The 16,140-nt window shown below is 49.5% G+C and overlaps 1 protein-coding gene across 1 annotated transcript; it reads left to right on the forward strand.

Annotated features, from left to right (window-relative positions):
• Positions 1 to 13,872: 13,872 nt before the first annotated feature.
• P2RY4 (pyrimidinergic receptor P2Y4) lies at positions 13,873 to 15,672 on the forward strand (the record flags this gene model as incomplete). Its single annotated transcript, XM_082263970.1, has 1 exon — positions 13,873 to 15,672. The coding sequence occupies one exon, from the start codon at positions 13,873 to 13,875 to the stop codon at positions 15,484 to 15,486; it is 1,614 nt and encodes a 537-aa protein (XP_082120096.1). The 3' UTR covers positions 15,487 to 15,672.
• Between the last annotated feature and the right edge of the window lie 468 nt (positions 15,673 to 16,140).

A 16,140-nucleotide genomic window follows, 5' to 3' on the forward strand; every position in this document is an offset into this window, starting at 1 on the left:
CCCCTACACACCTTCCAGTGCTGCCCCTTGGTTACACCCCCTACCCACCTTCCAGTGCTGCCCCTTGGTTACACCCCCTACACACCTTCCAGTGCTGCCCCTTGGTTACACCCCTACACACCTTCCAGTGCTGCCCCTTGGCTACACCCCCTACACACCTTCCAGTGCTGCCACCTTGTTCCACCTCTACCCACCTTCCAGTGCTGCCCCTTGGTTCCACCTCTACCCACCTTCCAGTGCTGCCCCTTGGTTCCGCCTCTACCCACCTTCCAGTGCTGCCCCTTGGTTCCACCCCTACACACCTTCCAGTGCTGCCCCTTGGTTCCACCCCTACACACCTCCCAGCGCCGTCCCTTGGTTCCACCCCTACACACCTTCCAGTGTTGCCCCTTGGTTCCACCCCTACACACCTTCCAGTGCTGCCCCTTGGTTCCACCCCTACATACCTCCCAGCGCCGTCCCTTGGTTCCACCCCTACACACCTTCCAGTGTTGCCCCTTGGTTCCACCCCTACACACCTTCCAGTGCTGCCCCTTGGTTCCACCCCTACCCACCTCCTAGTATCATGTTCCACTGCTACCAACCTCCCAGTGTTGCCCCTTGGTTATACCCCCTACCCACCTCCCAGCGCCGTCCCTTGGTTCCACCTCTACCCACCTTCCAGTGCTGCCACTTGGTTACACCCCCTACCCACGTCACAGCGCCATCCCTTGGTTACACCCCCTACCCAGCTCCCAGCGCCGTCCCTTGGTTCCACCCCTACACACCTTCCAGTGCTGCCCCTTGGTTACACCCCTACACACCTTCCAGTGCTGCCCCTTGGTTACACCCCCTACCCACCTTCCAGTGCTGCCCCTTGGTTACACCCCCTACACACCTTCCAGTGCTGCCCCTTGGTTACACCCCTACACACCTTCCAGTGCTGCCCCTTGGTTACACCCCCTACACATCTTCCAGTGCTGCCACCTTGTTCCACCTCTACCCACCTTCCAGTGCTGCCCCTTGGTTCCACCTCTACCCACCTTCCAGTGCTGCCCCTTGGTTCCACCCCTACACACCTCCCAGCGCCGTCCCTTGGTTCCACCCCTACACACCTTCCAGTGTTGCCCCTTGGTTCCACCCCTACACACCTTCCAGTGCTGCCCCTTGGTTCCACCCCTACATACCTCCCAGCGCCGTCCCTTGGTTCCACCCCTACACACCTTCCAGTGTTGCCCCTTGGTTCCACCCCTACACACCTTCCAGTGCTGCCCCTTGGTTACACCCCCTACCCACCTCCTAGTATCATGTTCCACTGCTACCAACCTCCCAGTGTTGCCCTTTGGTTATACCCCTTACCTACCTCCCAGTACTGTCCCTTGATTCCACACTCTACCCACCTCCCAGTTTTACCCCCTAGTTGCACCCCCCTACCCACCTCCCAGTACTGTCCCTTGGATCCACCCCTACCCACCTTTCAGTGCTGCCCCTTGTCTCTGCCCCCTACCGACCTCCCAGTACTGTCCCTTAGTTCCACCCTCCACCCACATCCCAGTGGTGCCCCTTGGTTCCCCCGCATTCCTCCACCTTCCCCTGCATTCCTCTGTGTTCCCCCGCGTTTCTCCCCATTCCTCTGCCTTTCTCCGTGTTCCCCCATGTTCTCCCGCGTTCCCCTGCGTTCTCTTGCATCCCTCTGCCTTCTCCTGCATTCTCTTGTGTTCCCCTGCGTTCCCCAGCATTCCACCACGTTCCCCCATTCCTAGTAGGGGGGGTACTGAATGCTGGATCACTGCTGGGAGGGGGGAGCTGAGCTGCCGAGCCATTGCTAGTAGGGGTGATATAGGATGCTGGATCACTGCTGGTAGGAAGAGCTGAGCTGCTGAGTCATTGCTGGGAGGGGGGGGGGGGCAGGGGGAGCTGAGCTGTTGTGTCTTTGATGGGAGAGGAGCTCTGAGATGCTGAGAGAGTCAACACAAACAAGTGTCCCTCAGATGTACAATATAATTATGAATGTCTCCACAGTGCGTGCAGCTACAGAGGTCAGTGAGGATGTTGCTATGGATGAATATGAAGATACTTCGGTGCTCACAGTCCGGTCACATGATTTCCCCCGCACCGCGCTCACTTCAATATACTGCTTATCTTTTCACTCTCACTAAACCTGAGCGGGGATGTCATGTGATCCCGCACTGCACACTGCACACCCCGCACTGCACACTCTGCACCGTGCACCGCACACCCTGGACTGCACACCCCGCACCGCACACTGCACACCCCGCACCGCACACTGCACACCCCGCACCGCACACCCTGGACTGCACACCCCGCACCGCACACCTCACACTGCACACCCCACACTGCACACTCTGCACCGTGCACCGCACACCCTGGACTGCACACCCCGCACCGCACACCACACACTGCACACCCCGCACTGCACACTCTGCACCGTGCACCGCACACCCTGGACTGCACACCCCGCACCGCACACCTCACACTGCACACCCCACACTGCACACTCTGCACCGTGCACCGCACACCCTGGACTGCACACCCCGCACCGCACACCACACACTGCACACCCCGCACTGCACACTCTGCACCGTGCACCGCACACCCTGGACTGCACACCCCGCACCGCACACCACACACCCCGCACTGCACACTCTGCACCGTGCACCGCACACCCTGGACTGCACACCCCGCACCGCACACCTCACACCCCGCACCGCACACTGCACACTCCGCACCGTGCACCGCACACCCCGCACTGCACACTCCGCACCATGCACCGCACACTCCGCACCGTGCACCGCACACCCCGCACCGCACACCCCGCACTGCACACTCTGCACCGTGCACCGCACACCCCGCACCGCACACCCCGCACTGCACACCCCGCACTGCACACTCTGCACCGTGCACCGCACACCTCACACCGTGCACCGCAGACCCTGGACTGCACACCCCGCACCGCACACCTCACACTGCACACCTCACACCCCACACCGTGCACCGCACACCCTGGACTGCACACCCCGCACCGCACACCTCACACTGCACACCCCGCACCGCACACCTCGCACCACACACCTCGCACCGCACACCTCACACTGCACACCCCGCACCGCACACCTCGCACCGCACACCTCACACTGCACACCCCGCACCGCACACCTCGCACCGCACACCTCGCACCGCACACCTCGCACCGCACACCTCGCACCGCACACCGCACACCCCGCACTGCACACTCTGCACCGTGCACCGCACACCCTGGACTGCACACCCCGCACCGCACACCCCGCACTGCACACCCCGCACTGCACACTCTGCACCGTGCACCGCACACCTCACACCGTGCACCGCAGACCCTGGACTGCACACCCCGCACCGCACACCTCACACTGCACACCTCACACCCCACACCGTGCACCGCACACCCTGGACTGCACACCCCGCACCGCACACCTCACACTGCACACCCCGCACCGCACACCTCGCACCACACACCTCGCACCGCACACCTCACACTGCACACCCCGCACCGCACACCTCGCACCGCACACCTCGCACCGCACACCTCGCACCGCACACCTCGCACCGCACACCGCACACCCCGCACCGTGCACCGCACACCCTGGACTGCACACCCCGCACCGCACACCTCACACTGCACACCCCGCACCGCACACCTCGCACCACACACCTCGCACCGCACACCTCACACTGCACACCCCGCACCGCACACCTCGCACCGCACACCTCACACTGCACACCCCGCACCGCACACCTCGCACCGCACACCTCGCACCGCACACCTCGCACCGCACACCTCGCACCGCACACCGCACACCCCGCACTGCACACTCTGCACCGTGCACCGCACACCCTGGACTGCACACCCCGCACCGCACACCCCGCACTGCACACCCCGCACTGCACACTCTGCACCGTGCACCGCACACCTCACACCGTGCACCGCAGACCCTGGACTGCACACCCCGCACCGCACACCTCACACTGCACACCTCACACCCCACACCGTGCACCGCACACCCTGGACTGCACACCCCGCACCGCACACCTCACACTGCACACCCCGCACCGCACACCTCGCACCACACACCTCGCACCGCACACCTCACACTGCACACCCCGCACCGCACACCTCGCACCGCACACCTCGCACCGCACACCTCGCACCGCACACCTCGCACCGCACACCGCACACCCCGCACCGTGCACCGCACACCCTGGACTGCACACCCTGCACCGAACACCACACACCCTGCACCGTGCACCCCGCACCCCACACCACACGCTGTGCATATTACACTTTTAGTAAATTATTCTTACAGTATTTTTGGAAAGATGTAGTGGGTGGAGCCTGCTGGGCCCCTCCCACAGCTCTACTCTCTGCCCTGGCTGCGTACTGTACAGTGATGATGTCACTGCTACTTTTACAAGGTAATATCTGGAATTGTAGAGGCATGCAGTGCACACAGAGTGGAATTCTCTCCTTTGTGGCTATTGAGGGACATTTCCAACTTTACGTATTCCATCCAATCGTGATTTGTTATTGTGTGTTTTACAAATGTTTGTGGGCTGAAAGAGTCCCCCCTTACATCGGAGTTCCCATCAGAGTCCCCCCTTACACCAGAGTCCCCCTCTTACATCAGAGTCCCCCTCTTACATCAGAGTCCCCCTCTTACATCAGAGTCCCCCTCTTACATCGAAGTTCCCATCAGAGTCCCCCCTTACATCAGAGTCCCCCTCTTACATCAGAGTCCCCCTCTTACATCAGAGTCCCCCCTTACATCGGAGTTCCCATCAGAGTCCACCCTTACATCAGAGTCCCACCCCCTTACATCACAGTCCCCCCCTTACATCGGAGTTCCCATCAGATTCCCCCCTTACATCAGAGTCCCCCCTTACATCACAGTACCCCCTTACATCAGAGTTCCCATCTGAATCCCCCCTTACATCAGAATTCCCATCAGAATCCCCCCTTACATCAGGGTTCCCATCAGAGTGTCCTCCTTACATCAAACTCTCCATCAGAGTCCCCCCCTTATATCAATAACCCTATTAGAGTCCCCCTTACATCAAGATCCCCATCAGAGCTCCCCTTATATCAGTGTCCCCATCAGAGTGCCCCCCTTACAGTTTGGTGACCCCAGGCTTAGGTGATGTGTCACGGTGACCCCAGGTAAGGTCCCAACCCAGGGGTCAGAATACCCAATAAAAACGTGTCTGGCAGAAAAAGTGAAAAACCAAAAATAAATAATAAAGAGAATTTTCAGAATCTGAGAATCTTTATGGTCCCTGTAGAGGGACTTCCCTAACAATGAGTGTGTGATGAGAGGGACCGCCTATTACACATCTGTAGATGGGACCACCCTCCATGCAGCTCTGTCCTCACTATTGTCCAGGCGTCACTCTGTCCCCTCCCCCCCCCCTGACATCACATTGAAAGACTCAGAAGAATGTCCTGGGACAGACAACAGAAGAAGCTGCAGAGGACTCTGCGATGTCCTGCAGGGACTTTTCCCATCCTCCTCCCATGGAGAACCCAAAAATCAACCATTTCAAGTCTTCCAAATAAAAACTAAAAGGAGTCCGAAAATCTGAGTGCGGGGGGAGTTCTCCTGGAAGATGTCCATACATGGCGTCCGCCGGCGACTCCGGGAATAAAGGATCATAACCGAGGTGAGCCAATCACAGAGCTACAGGAATCGGGGGGAGACGATCGATTGGCGAAAAGTTGATTTCGCTACAAAACCGCTAAATTTTCCTTTGTCAGATATTACGGAAAATCTCCATTTCCCTCACTGAGCCGAAATTTGCTGCAAAAAAACAAGTTTTTCCTGTATTTTGCTTTAATATTTGTATTTTTTACCTTTTTTTCTTTCTTTTTATTGTGTTTAGAAAAGTTTATTTTTTTGGGGTTTATATTTGTATTTTATTTCATTTTTTTTTAAAGTTTATATTTGTATTTTTTTAAATTTTTTTGTTTTTTAGAAAAGTTTATATATTTTTTGTTTGTTTGTATTTTTTTGTGTTTTTTTTTTGGAAAAGCTTATTTCTATTTTTTGAGTTTATATTTGTATTTTTTTTTTTTACCTTTTTTGTGTTTAGAAAAGTTTATTTAATATTTTTTTGGTTTATATTTGTATTTTATTTCCTTTTTTTTAAGTTTGAATTTAAATTTTTTTTATTCTTTTGTTTTTTTAGAAAAGTTTATATATTTTTTGTTTGTTTGTATTTTTTTAAAAAAATTTTTGTTTTTTTGGAAAAGCTTATTTATGTTTTTTGAGCTTATATTTGTATTTTTTTTTTTACCTTTTTTGTGTTTTTTAGAAAAGTTTATTTAATTTTTTGAGTTTATATTTGTATTTTATTTCCTTATTTTTTTGTTCTTTCTTTTAGAAAATGTAAATTTTTTTAGTTTATATTTGTATTTTTTTTGGGTGTTTTTTTTTTTTAGAGAAGTTTGTTTACTTTTTGAGTTTATATTTGTATTTTGCTTTTCTTTTTTTTTTTATCCTGATTTGTATAGTGACACCAAACAACCGTACACATCCTCAACTTAAAGCGGTCCAGGCTCTGTACTGGCTCCGCCCCCTCGCCAGCGCCACCATTGTAGCGCTCACAGATGTGGGTGTTACTTCCTAGCAGGGGGAGCGGGCAGGGCAATGTGATTTATACTTCATAGTGAAGGTCCAGAATAATAGCGCTCTAATCTGCTTTTTATCAAATTGTTTCTTACTGCAAATCTCCGTCTCTTTGTTTCCTCTGTGAGCTCCCATACCTTTCCTTTCCCTCTCACTTCCATTTGTTAGGAATGAATAGTGCATGTTAGTTGCAGCCGTGTACACCTCACATCCCATCAATCTATAGTCCCTAGTCTATAATCTATAGTCCTTATTCTATAATCTATAGTCCCTAGTCTATAGTCCCTAGTATATAATCTATAGTCCCTAGTCTATAATCTATAGTCCTTATTCTATAATCTATAGTCCCTAGTCTATAGTCCCTAGTATATAATCTATAGTCCCTAGTCTATAATCTATAGTCCTTATTCTATAATCTATAGTCCCTAGTCTATAATCTATAGTCCTTATTCTATAATCTATAGTCCCTAGTCTATAGTCCTTAGTCTATAATCTATAGTCCCTAGTATATAATCTATAGTCCCTAGTCTATAGTCCCTAGTCTATAATCTATAGTCCCTAGTATATAATCTATAGTCCCTAGTCTATAGTCCCTAGTCTATAATCTATAGTCCCTAGTATATAATCTATAGTCCCTAGTCTATAATCTATAGTCCCTAGTCTATAATCTATAGTCCCTAGTCTATAATCTATAGTCCCTAGTCTATAGTCCCTAGTCTATAATCTATAGTCCCTAGTCTATAGTCCCAAATCTATAGTCCCTAGTCTATAATCTATAGTCCCTAGTTTATAGTCCCTAGTCTATAGCCCCTAGTATATAATCTATAGTCCTTAGTCTATAATCTATAGTCCCTAGTCTATAATCTATAGTCCCTAGTCTATAGTCCCCAGTCTATAATCTATAGTCCCTAGTCTATAGCCCCTAGTATATAATCTATAGTCCTTAGTCTATAATATATAGTCCCTAGTCTATAATCTATAGTCCATAGTCTATAGTCCATATTCTTTAGTCCCTAGCCAATAATCTATAGTCCTTAGTCTATAGTCCATAGTCTATAATCTATAGTCCTTAGTCCCTAGTCTATAATCTATAGTCCATAGTCTTTAGTCCCTAGCCAATAATCTATAGTCCTTATTCTATAATCTATAGTCCCTAGTCTATAGTCCATAGTCTATAGTCCATATTCTTTAGTCCCTAGTCTACAGTCCATAGTCCCTAGTCTATAATCTACGTATAGTCCCTAGTCTATAGTCCATATTCTTTAGTCCCTAGTCCATAGTCCCTAGTCTATAATCGATAGTCCATAGTCCCTAGTTTATAATCTATAGTCCATAGTCTATAATCCCTAGTCTATAGTCCCTAGTCTATAGTTCATATTCTTTAGTCCCTAGTCTATAGTCCATATTCTTTAGTCCCTAGTCTATAGTCCATATTCTTTAGTCCCTAGTCTATAGTCCATATTCTTTAGTCCCTAGTCTATAGTCCATATTCTTTAGTCCCTAGTCTATAGTCCATATTCTTTAGTCACTAGTCTATAGTCCATATTCTTTAGTCCCTAGTCTATAATCCAAAGTCCCTAGTCCATAATCTATAGTCCATAGTTTATAGTCCATAGTCCCTAGTCTATAATCTATAGTCCATAGTCCCTAGTCTATAATCTATAGTCCCTAGTCTCTAGTCTATAATCTATAGTCCCTAGTCTATAATCTATAGTCCCTAGTCTATAGTTCATAGTCTATAGTCGATAATATATAGTCCATAGTCCCTATTCTGTAATCTATAGTCCCTAGTCTATAATCTATAGTCCCTAGTCTATAGTCCATGGTCTATAATCTATAGTCCATGGTCTATAATCTATAGTCCATAGTCTATAATCTATAGTCCATAGTCCCTAATCCCTAGTCTACAGTCTATAGTCCTTAGTCCACAGTCCCTAGTCTATAGTTCATAGTCCCTAGCCTATAATCTATAGTCCATAGTCTGTAATCTATAGATGTGTGGAAACCTGGGGGCCATCTACAAGAAACGTCTGACCTCTGTGCTTCCAACAAGGGTTTCTCCTCCAACTACTAAGGGGATCAAATACTTATTTTACTCCCTGAACTGCAACTCCATTTATAACATTTCTATCATTTTTGGTTGATATTCTGTCTCTATCATCTATGATAAAATTATACCCCCGCCATTTCTTTGTAACACAATCTGCAGGGATCAAATCATTATTTCCCCTCTGTATATATTCAGTATCTGCCTGGAGTTCTGCTTTCTAAAGCCCCGTACACACGTAGCGATCGTCGGCCGCACGATCGGCCGTCTTTTGTCCGGTGCTGTCGTGTCGGTTGAAAAGTGCAAAAGACTGCACACGAATTTTGTCGGCCAACAACAGCCGACTGCAGAAGTGATGTCATGTGATGGAAGTGATGTCATGTGATGGAAGTGATGTCATGTGATGGATAACTTTCCCTGTCTTTTTTCTTCTCTGAGCATGCCCAGTCTTGCTAATCTGCTGTCTGTCGGCCGAATTCTCTACTGACTGGTGAACAATTGGCCGTTCTGGTGACGGCCAACAAAAATTTTAATGCTTGCACGCCAGATTCTGTTCGGCCGAAAATGCGCTGTCGGCTGTCGGAAGCATCATACTAAACAAGCCTACAATCGGCCGATCGGTCGAATATTTACGGCCGACAATCGGTACGTGTGTACGGGGCTTAAGATGGGACAGATTGGGCGGGGTACTTGTGAAGGGTCTCACCAGCTGCCTCTCATTCTGGGGTCCCGGGACCTGGATGTGACTCTCTATATGATCTCACTGACCCCCCCATGTCCGCAGATCTCATACATATTCCATACATTTTTCCGAGATGAGGATTATAAACATCATAAAACAAACAGTCCCCGGGGATGGGAAGAGACTCCAGATGTCCCCAGCTGGATTCTGTATGACTGACGGCCCAGGATTCCGAGTAACAGCTGAGTCCACCCTGCAAATCTCCAATGGGAAGACAGCGCACCGATCGGCACCGACACTGAGCACGGGGGCCTGTACTGGCTTCATAGCAGATAGAAGAAAGACCCCCGTACTGCAGTTATGTTTTTATTCAATTAAATACAAATGAATATTTTCTTAAAGGCAGCTCCTGTAAGTACCTGAATATGGCTTTTGGGCTGAGACTAGAAGAAGGGTTAACCGCTTCTTATGTCTAGGGGTGCTGGGAAAAAAGGAGAAATACCTTATTCCATCTTCCAGCAGGATCCCCCCAAAGGTGTCACTGGGTCCCCACAGCTTCCTCTCCAAGGTGCTCCCTGCTGCAGTCACACACTCGCCCCCTCAAAGCGGTTGTAATCCTCAGACATGAAATCTGAACAAAACATATCCCTCTATAGTAGTGGTCTCCAAATTGCAGCCGAATGTGGTGCTTTGCTAGCTTTTATCTGGCTTTTAGGGTACTATTCCACCAACTGACACCAATGATGGGGCATTATTCCTCCTACTGACATCACCAACAGGGCACTATTCTTCCACTGACACCAATAATGGGGCACTATTCTTCCACTGACACCAATGATAGGACACTATTCTTCCCACTGACACCAATGATGGGACACTATTCCTCCCACTGACACCAATGATGGGACACTATTCCTCCCACTGACACCAATGATGGGGCACTATTCCTCCCACTGACACCAATGATGGGACACTATTCCTCCCACTGACACCAATGATGGGACACTATTCCTCCCACTGACACCAATGATGGGACACTATTCCTCCCACTGACACCAATGATGGGGCACTATTCCTCCCACTGACACCAATGATGGGGCACCATTCCCCCTACGGACACCACCAACAGGGCACTATTCTTCCACTGACACCAATGATGGGGCACTATTCCTCCCACTGACACCAATGATGGGACACTATTCCTCCCACTGACACCAATGATGGGGCACTATTCCTCCCACTGACACCAATGATGGGACACTATTCCTCCCGCTGACACCAACGATGGGACACTATTCCTCCCACTGACACCAATGATGGGGCACTATTCCTTCCACTGACACCAATGATGGGGCACCATTCCCCCTACTGACACCACCAACAGGGCACTATTCTTCCACTGACACCAATGATGGGGCACCATTCCCCCTAATGACACCACCAACAGGGCACTATTCTTCCACTGACACCAATGATGGGACACTATTCTTCCACTGGCACCAATGACGGGGCACCATTCCTCCCACTGACACCACCAACAGGGCATTAGTCTTCCACTGACACCAATGATGGGGCACCATTCCCCCTAATGACACCACCAACAGGGCGCTATTCTTCCACTGACACCAATGATGGGACACTATTCTTCCACCGACACCAATGATGGGACACTATTCTTCCACTGGCACCAATGACCGGGGGAACCATTCCTCCCACTGACACCACCAACAGGGCACTAGTCTTCCACTGACACCAATGATGGGGCACCATTACTCCTAATGACACCATCAATGGGTGGCCTATCATTGGTATAATTGGGAGGAATAGAAGTACAAGGGAAGGGTAGGAATCATAAGTAAAGAACAGGAAGCACAAGGGAAGGGCAGGAAGCACAAGGGAAGGGTAGGAAGCACAAGGGAGGAAGAGGAAGCACAAAGCAAGTACACTAAGCACAAGGGAAGGAGAGGAAGCACAAAGGAAGAAAGGGAAGCACAAGGGAAGTACACTAAGCACAAGGGAAGAACAGGAAGCACAAGGGAAGGAGAGGAAGCACAAGGGAAGGAGAGGAAGCACAAGGGAAGGAGAGGAAGCACAAGGGAAGGGGAGGAAGAACAAGGGAAGGGGAGGAAGAACAAGGGAAGGGGAGGAAGAACAAGGGAAGAAAGGGAAGCACAAGGGAAGTACACTAAGCACAAGGGAAGAACAGAAAGCACAAGGGAAGGACAGGAAACAAAAGGGAAGGACAGGAAGCACAAGGGAAGGACAGGAAGCACAAGGGAAGGACAGGAAGCACAAGGGAAGGACAGGAAGCACAAGGGATGAAAGGGAAGCACAAGGGATGAAAGGGAAGCACAAGGGAAGTACACTAAGCACAAGGGAAGAACAGGAAGCACAGGGGAAGGGCAGGAAGCACAAGGGAGGAACAGGAAGCACAAGGGAAGAAAGGAAAGCACAAGCGAAGGACAAGGGAAGGACAGGAATCTCAAGTAAAGAACAGGAAGCACAAGGGAAGGGCAGGAAGCACAAGGGAAGGGTAGGAAGCACAATGGAGGAAGAGGAAGCACAAAGCAAGTACACTAAGCACAAGGGAAGGAGAGGAAGCACAAAGGAAGAAAGGGAAGCACAAGGGAAGTACACTAAGCACAAGGGAAGAACAGGAAGGACAAGGGAAGGACAGGAAGCACAAGGGAAGGAGAGGAAGCACAAGGGAAGGAGAGGAAGAACAAGGGAAGGACAGGAAGCACAAAGGAAGAAAAGGAAGAACAAGGGAAGTACACTAAGCACAAGGGAATGAACAGGAAGGACAAGGGAAGGACAGGAAGCACAAAGGAAGAAAGGGAAGCACAAGGGAAGTACACTAAGCACAAGGGAAGAACAGAAAGCACAAGGGAAGAACAGGAAACAAAAGGGAAGGACAGGAAGCACAAGGGAAGGACAGGAAGCACAAGGGAAGGACAGGAAGCACAAGGGACGAAAGGGAAGCACAAGGGAAGTACACTAAGCACAAAGGAAGAACAGGAAGCACAGGGGAAGGGCAGGAAGCACAAGGGAGGAACAGGAAGCACAAGGGAAGAAAGGAAAGCACAAGCGAAGGACAAGGGAAGGACAGGAATCACAAGTAAAGAACAGGAAGCACAAGGGAAGGGCAGGAAGCACAATGGAGGAAGAGGAAGCACAAAGCAAGTACACTAAGCACAAGGGAAGGAGAGGAAGCACAAAGGAAGAAAGGGAAGCACAAGGGAAGTACACTAAGCACAAGGGAAGAACAGGAAGGACAGGAAGCACAAGGGAAGGAGAGGAAGCACAAGGGAAGGGGAGGAAGAACAAGGGAAGGACAGGAAGCACAAAGGAAGGGGAGGAAGAACAAGGGAAGGACAGGAAGCACAAAGGAAGAAAGGGAAGCACAAGGGAAGTACACTAAGCACAAGGGAAGGACAGGAAGCACAAGGGAAGGAGAGGAAGCACAAGGGAAGGACAGGAAGCACAAAGGAAGAAAGGGAAGCACAAGGGAAGTACACCAAGCACAAGGGAAGAACAGAAAGCACAAGGGAAGGACAGGAAGCACAAGGGAAGGACAGGAAGCACAAGGGAAGGACAGGAAGCACAAGGGAAGGACAGGAAGCACAAGGGAAGGACAGGAAGCACAAGGGACGAAAGGGAAGCACAAGGGAAGTACAGGAAGCACAGGGGAAGCGCAGGAAGCACAAGGAAGGAACAGGAAGCACAAGGGAAGAAAGGAAAGCACAAGCGAAGGACAAGGGAAGGACAGGAAGCACAAGGGAAGAAAGGAAAGCACAAAGGAAGAAAGGAAAGCACAAAGGAAGAAAGGAAAGCACAAAGGAAGAAAGGAAAGCACAAGGGAAGGACAAGGGAAGCACAAGGGAAGAAAGGAAAGCACAAGCGAAGGACAAGGGAAGGACAGAAAACACAAGGGAAGAAAGGAAAGCACAACGGAAATACACTAAGCACAAGGGAAGGACAAGGGAAGCACAAGGGAAGAAAGGGAAGCACAACGGAAGTACACTAAGCACAAGGGAAGGACAAGGGAAGCACAAGGGAAGAAAGGGAAGCACAACGGAAGTACACTAAGCACAAGGGAAGGACAGGGGAAGCACAAGGGAAGAAACGGAAGCACAAGGGAAATACACTAAGCACAAGGGAAGGATAGGAAGGACAAAGGAAGGACAGGAAGCACAAGGGAAGGACAGGAAGCACAAGGGAAGGACAGGACATTACTGGCAGGATCACCAGGTGAAAAAAAGCCAGAAAAAAATAGATTAATGCAGCCACCACATCTAAGGAGTGATGAGCTGCAATATATCAGTTTTAGATATACCTAAATATGGCATTTTTCATTATAATATGAAAGTACTGCATGCATTCTCAGTACACATATATTCTTGTTAATTATGTCTTTATTTCCTTTATAGATTTCATATGTGTCTACGTTCATCGAGAAGAGATAGTCCACAGCTGCAGTTGACATAATGGTGGACTCCTATACCACCCCTTCACCCCCATACCCCTCATTTCAGAATGGGACCGGTCAGGCGAGCAACCTTTGCATCTTCAATGAGGAATTCAAATACTTTTTGCTGCCAGTGTCCTACAGCTTGGTCTTCATTCTGGGGCTGCCGCTAAACCTGACGGCCATGTGGGTTTTCGCTGCCAAAATGCGACCTTGGAGCCCCACCACGGTCTACATGTTTAACCTTGCCTTATCGGACACGTTGTATCTGCTGTCACTGCCCACCCTGATTTATTATTATGCCGATCAGAACAACTGGCCTTTTGGAGAAGCTTTGTGCAAGACTATGCGCTTCTTGTTCTACACCAACCTCTACTGCAGCATCCTATTCCTCACCTGCATCAGCATACACAGGTATATGGGAGTTTGCCACCCCCTCTATTCCCTGCAGAGAATGAAGGCGAGGTATGCTCATATGTTCTGTGTGGGTGTATGGATTTCAGTCAGCATCTGCCTGATCCCCAATCTGTTTTTTGTTACGGTCAGCCCCAGAGGCAATGACACGATATGCCATGACACCACAATTCCTGAAGACTTTGAAGACTATGTTGAGTACAGCACGGCTGTCATGAGTCTCTTGTTTGGCCTACCATGCCTTGTGATTGCGGGCTGCTACGGGCTCATGGCTAGGGAGCTGATGAAGCCAATGGCCAACGAAATCCGCCAAACTCTACCTGCCTACAAGAGAAAGTCCATCAAGACCATCATCATAGTCCTCACCGTGTTCATTATTTGCTTTTTGCCCTTCCACATTACACGCACACTCTACTATTATGCCCGACTCTTCGATGCAAACTGTAATTTGCTGAATGTCGTAAACCTAAGCTATAAGATAACACGCCCATTGGCGAGCGCAAACAGCTGCTTCGACCCCGTTCTATACTTCTTGGCCAGTGATAACTACCAGAAGAGACTGGTCAGTGCAGTGACAAATATCTCGAATGCATGTAGGAGACATCGGCCTGTCATTCGTCACGTACCCACAACCAACAAAAGGGACGGCCCGGCCGTGATCACCGTCCAAGGCGTGGAAAATAACGGGAGATTGGGAAACCTCCTGGATTATAATCAGCAAGCCAACCATCCAGATGAAGTAGAAGTAGAGATAGATACCAACAACAGGAGCCCCGAGCAAATGTTCCCAGTACGTCTGGGAGAGAACGCAAATAATAAAGTGAAATGGAGAAACTCAGGAAAAAACATGGAAGTAAATGGAAACCTTGGGGTGGGTGTAGCAGAAGACAAGGGAAGAGAGCCTAGGAAAGATGAGGGAAAAGTTGTCGAGGGTAAAAATGTGATAACGTGTAACAATGTTGTTATAAAAATGCTGAGATCACAAAGTGACAATGTATCAGACAGAAAAAGAAACAAAGCAAATAGCGAGAAGAGAAGGTACTGGAGTTTAAGGAGAATGAGGGGACCTCATAATGAAACCTTTGAAAGTGGCTTGTATGAAGGAGAGGGGACCTCATCCTGGAATCTTCTAGACACAGAAAGTCAAGGAGGAGAGAGCATGTACCACGAGGAAGACAATTCCAAAGGGAAAGAGCTGCTTTTCCTCCCAAGCATCTAAATAGAAGCCTAACAGACCACTCGATGTTTAAACCACTATATGGCTAAAGTTTATGGACACCCTCCAAATGATGGAGTTCAGATGTCGCCAGTGAAGGGTCCTGGTAATACTCCATCGTACAAAGACATTGTAGACAATGGTGCTCCTCCAACCTTGTGGTAACAGTTTGGTGAAGACCCTTTTCTGTTCCAGCATGACTGTGCCCCCCGTGTACTAAGCCAGCTCCATAATTCATGGTTTGACCAGTTTGGTGGGGAGGAACTCAAGTGTCCTGCACAGAGCCCCTGACCTCCACCCTACTTTTAGAAGACCTTTGGTATAAGGTCTTCTAACCCAACATCAGCACCTGCCCTTAACCCTACGGAACACCTTTGGTATGGGGTCTTATTATCTCAAACATGTTCAGTAGGTTTGTGGTCATGGAGGAGCTTGAGTGTCCTGCAGAGAGCCCTGACCGCAACCCTACGTTTGGAAGTCCTTTGGTATAAGGTTTCTAACTCAACATCGGAACCTGCCCTTAACCCTATAGAACACCTTTAAGATGGGGTCTTCTCCTCTTGAAGGTGTTCAGTAGGTTTGAGGTTATGGGGACACTCAAGTGTCCTTCACAGAGCCCTGGCCTCAACCCTACAGAACACCTTTGGTATTGGGGTC

This window comes from Pelophylax lessonae (assembly GCF_965119305.1).
Source record: "Pelophylax lessonae genome assembly, chromosome: 7".
NCBI classification, from domain to species: Eukaryota; Metazoa; Chordata; class Amphibia; order Anura; family Ranidae; genus Pelophylax; species Pelophylax lessonae.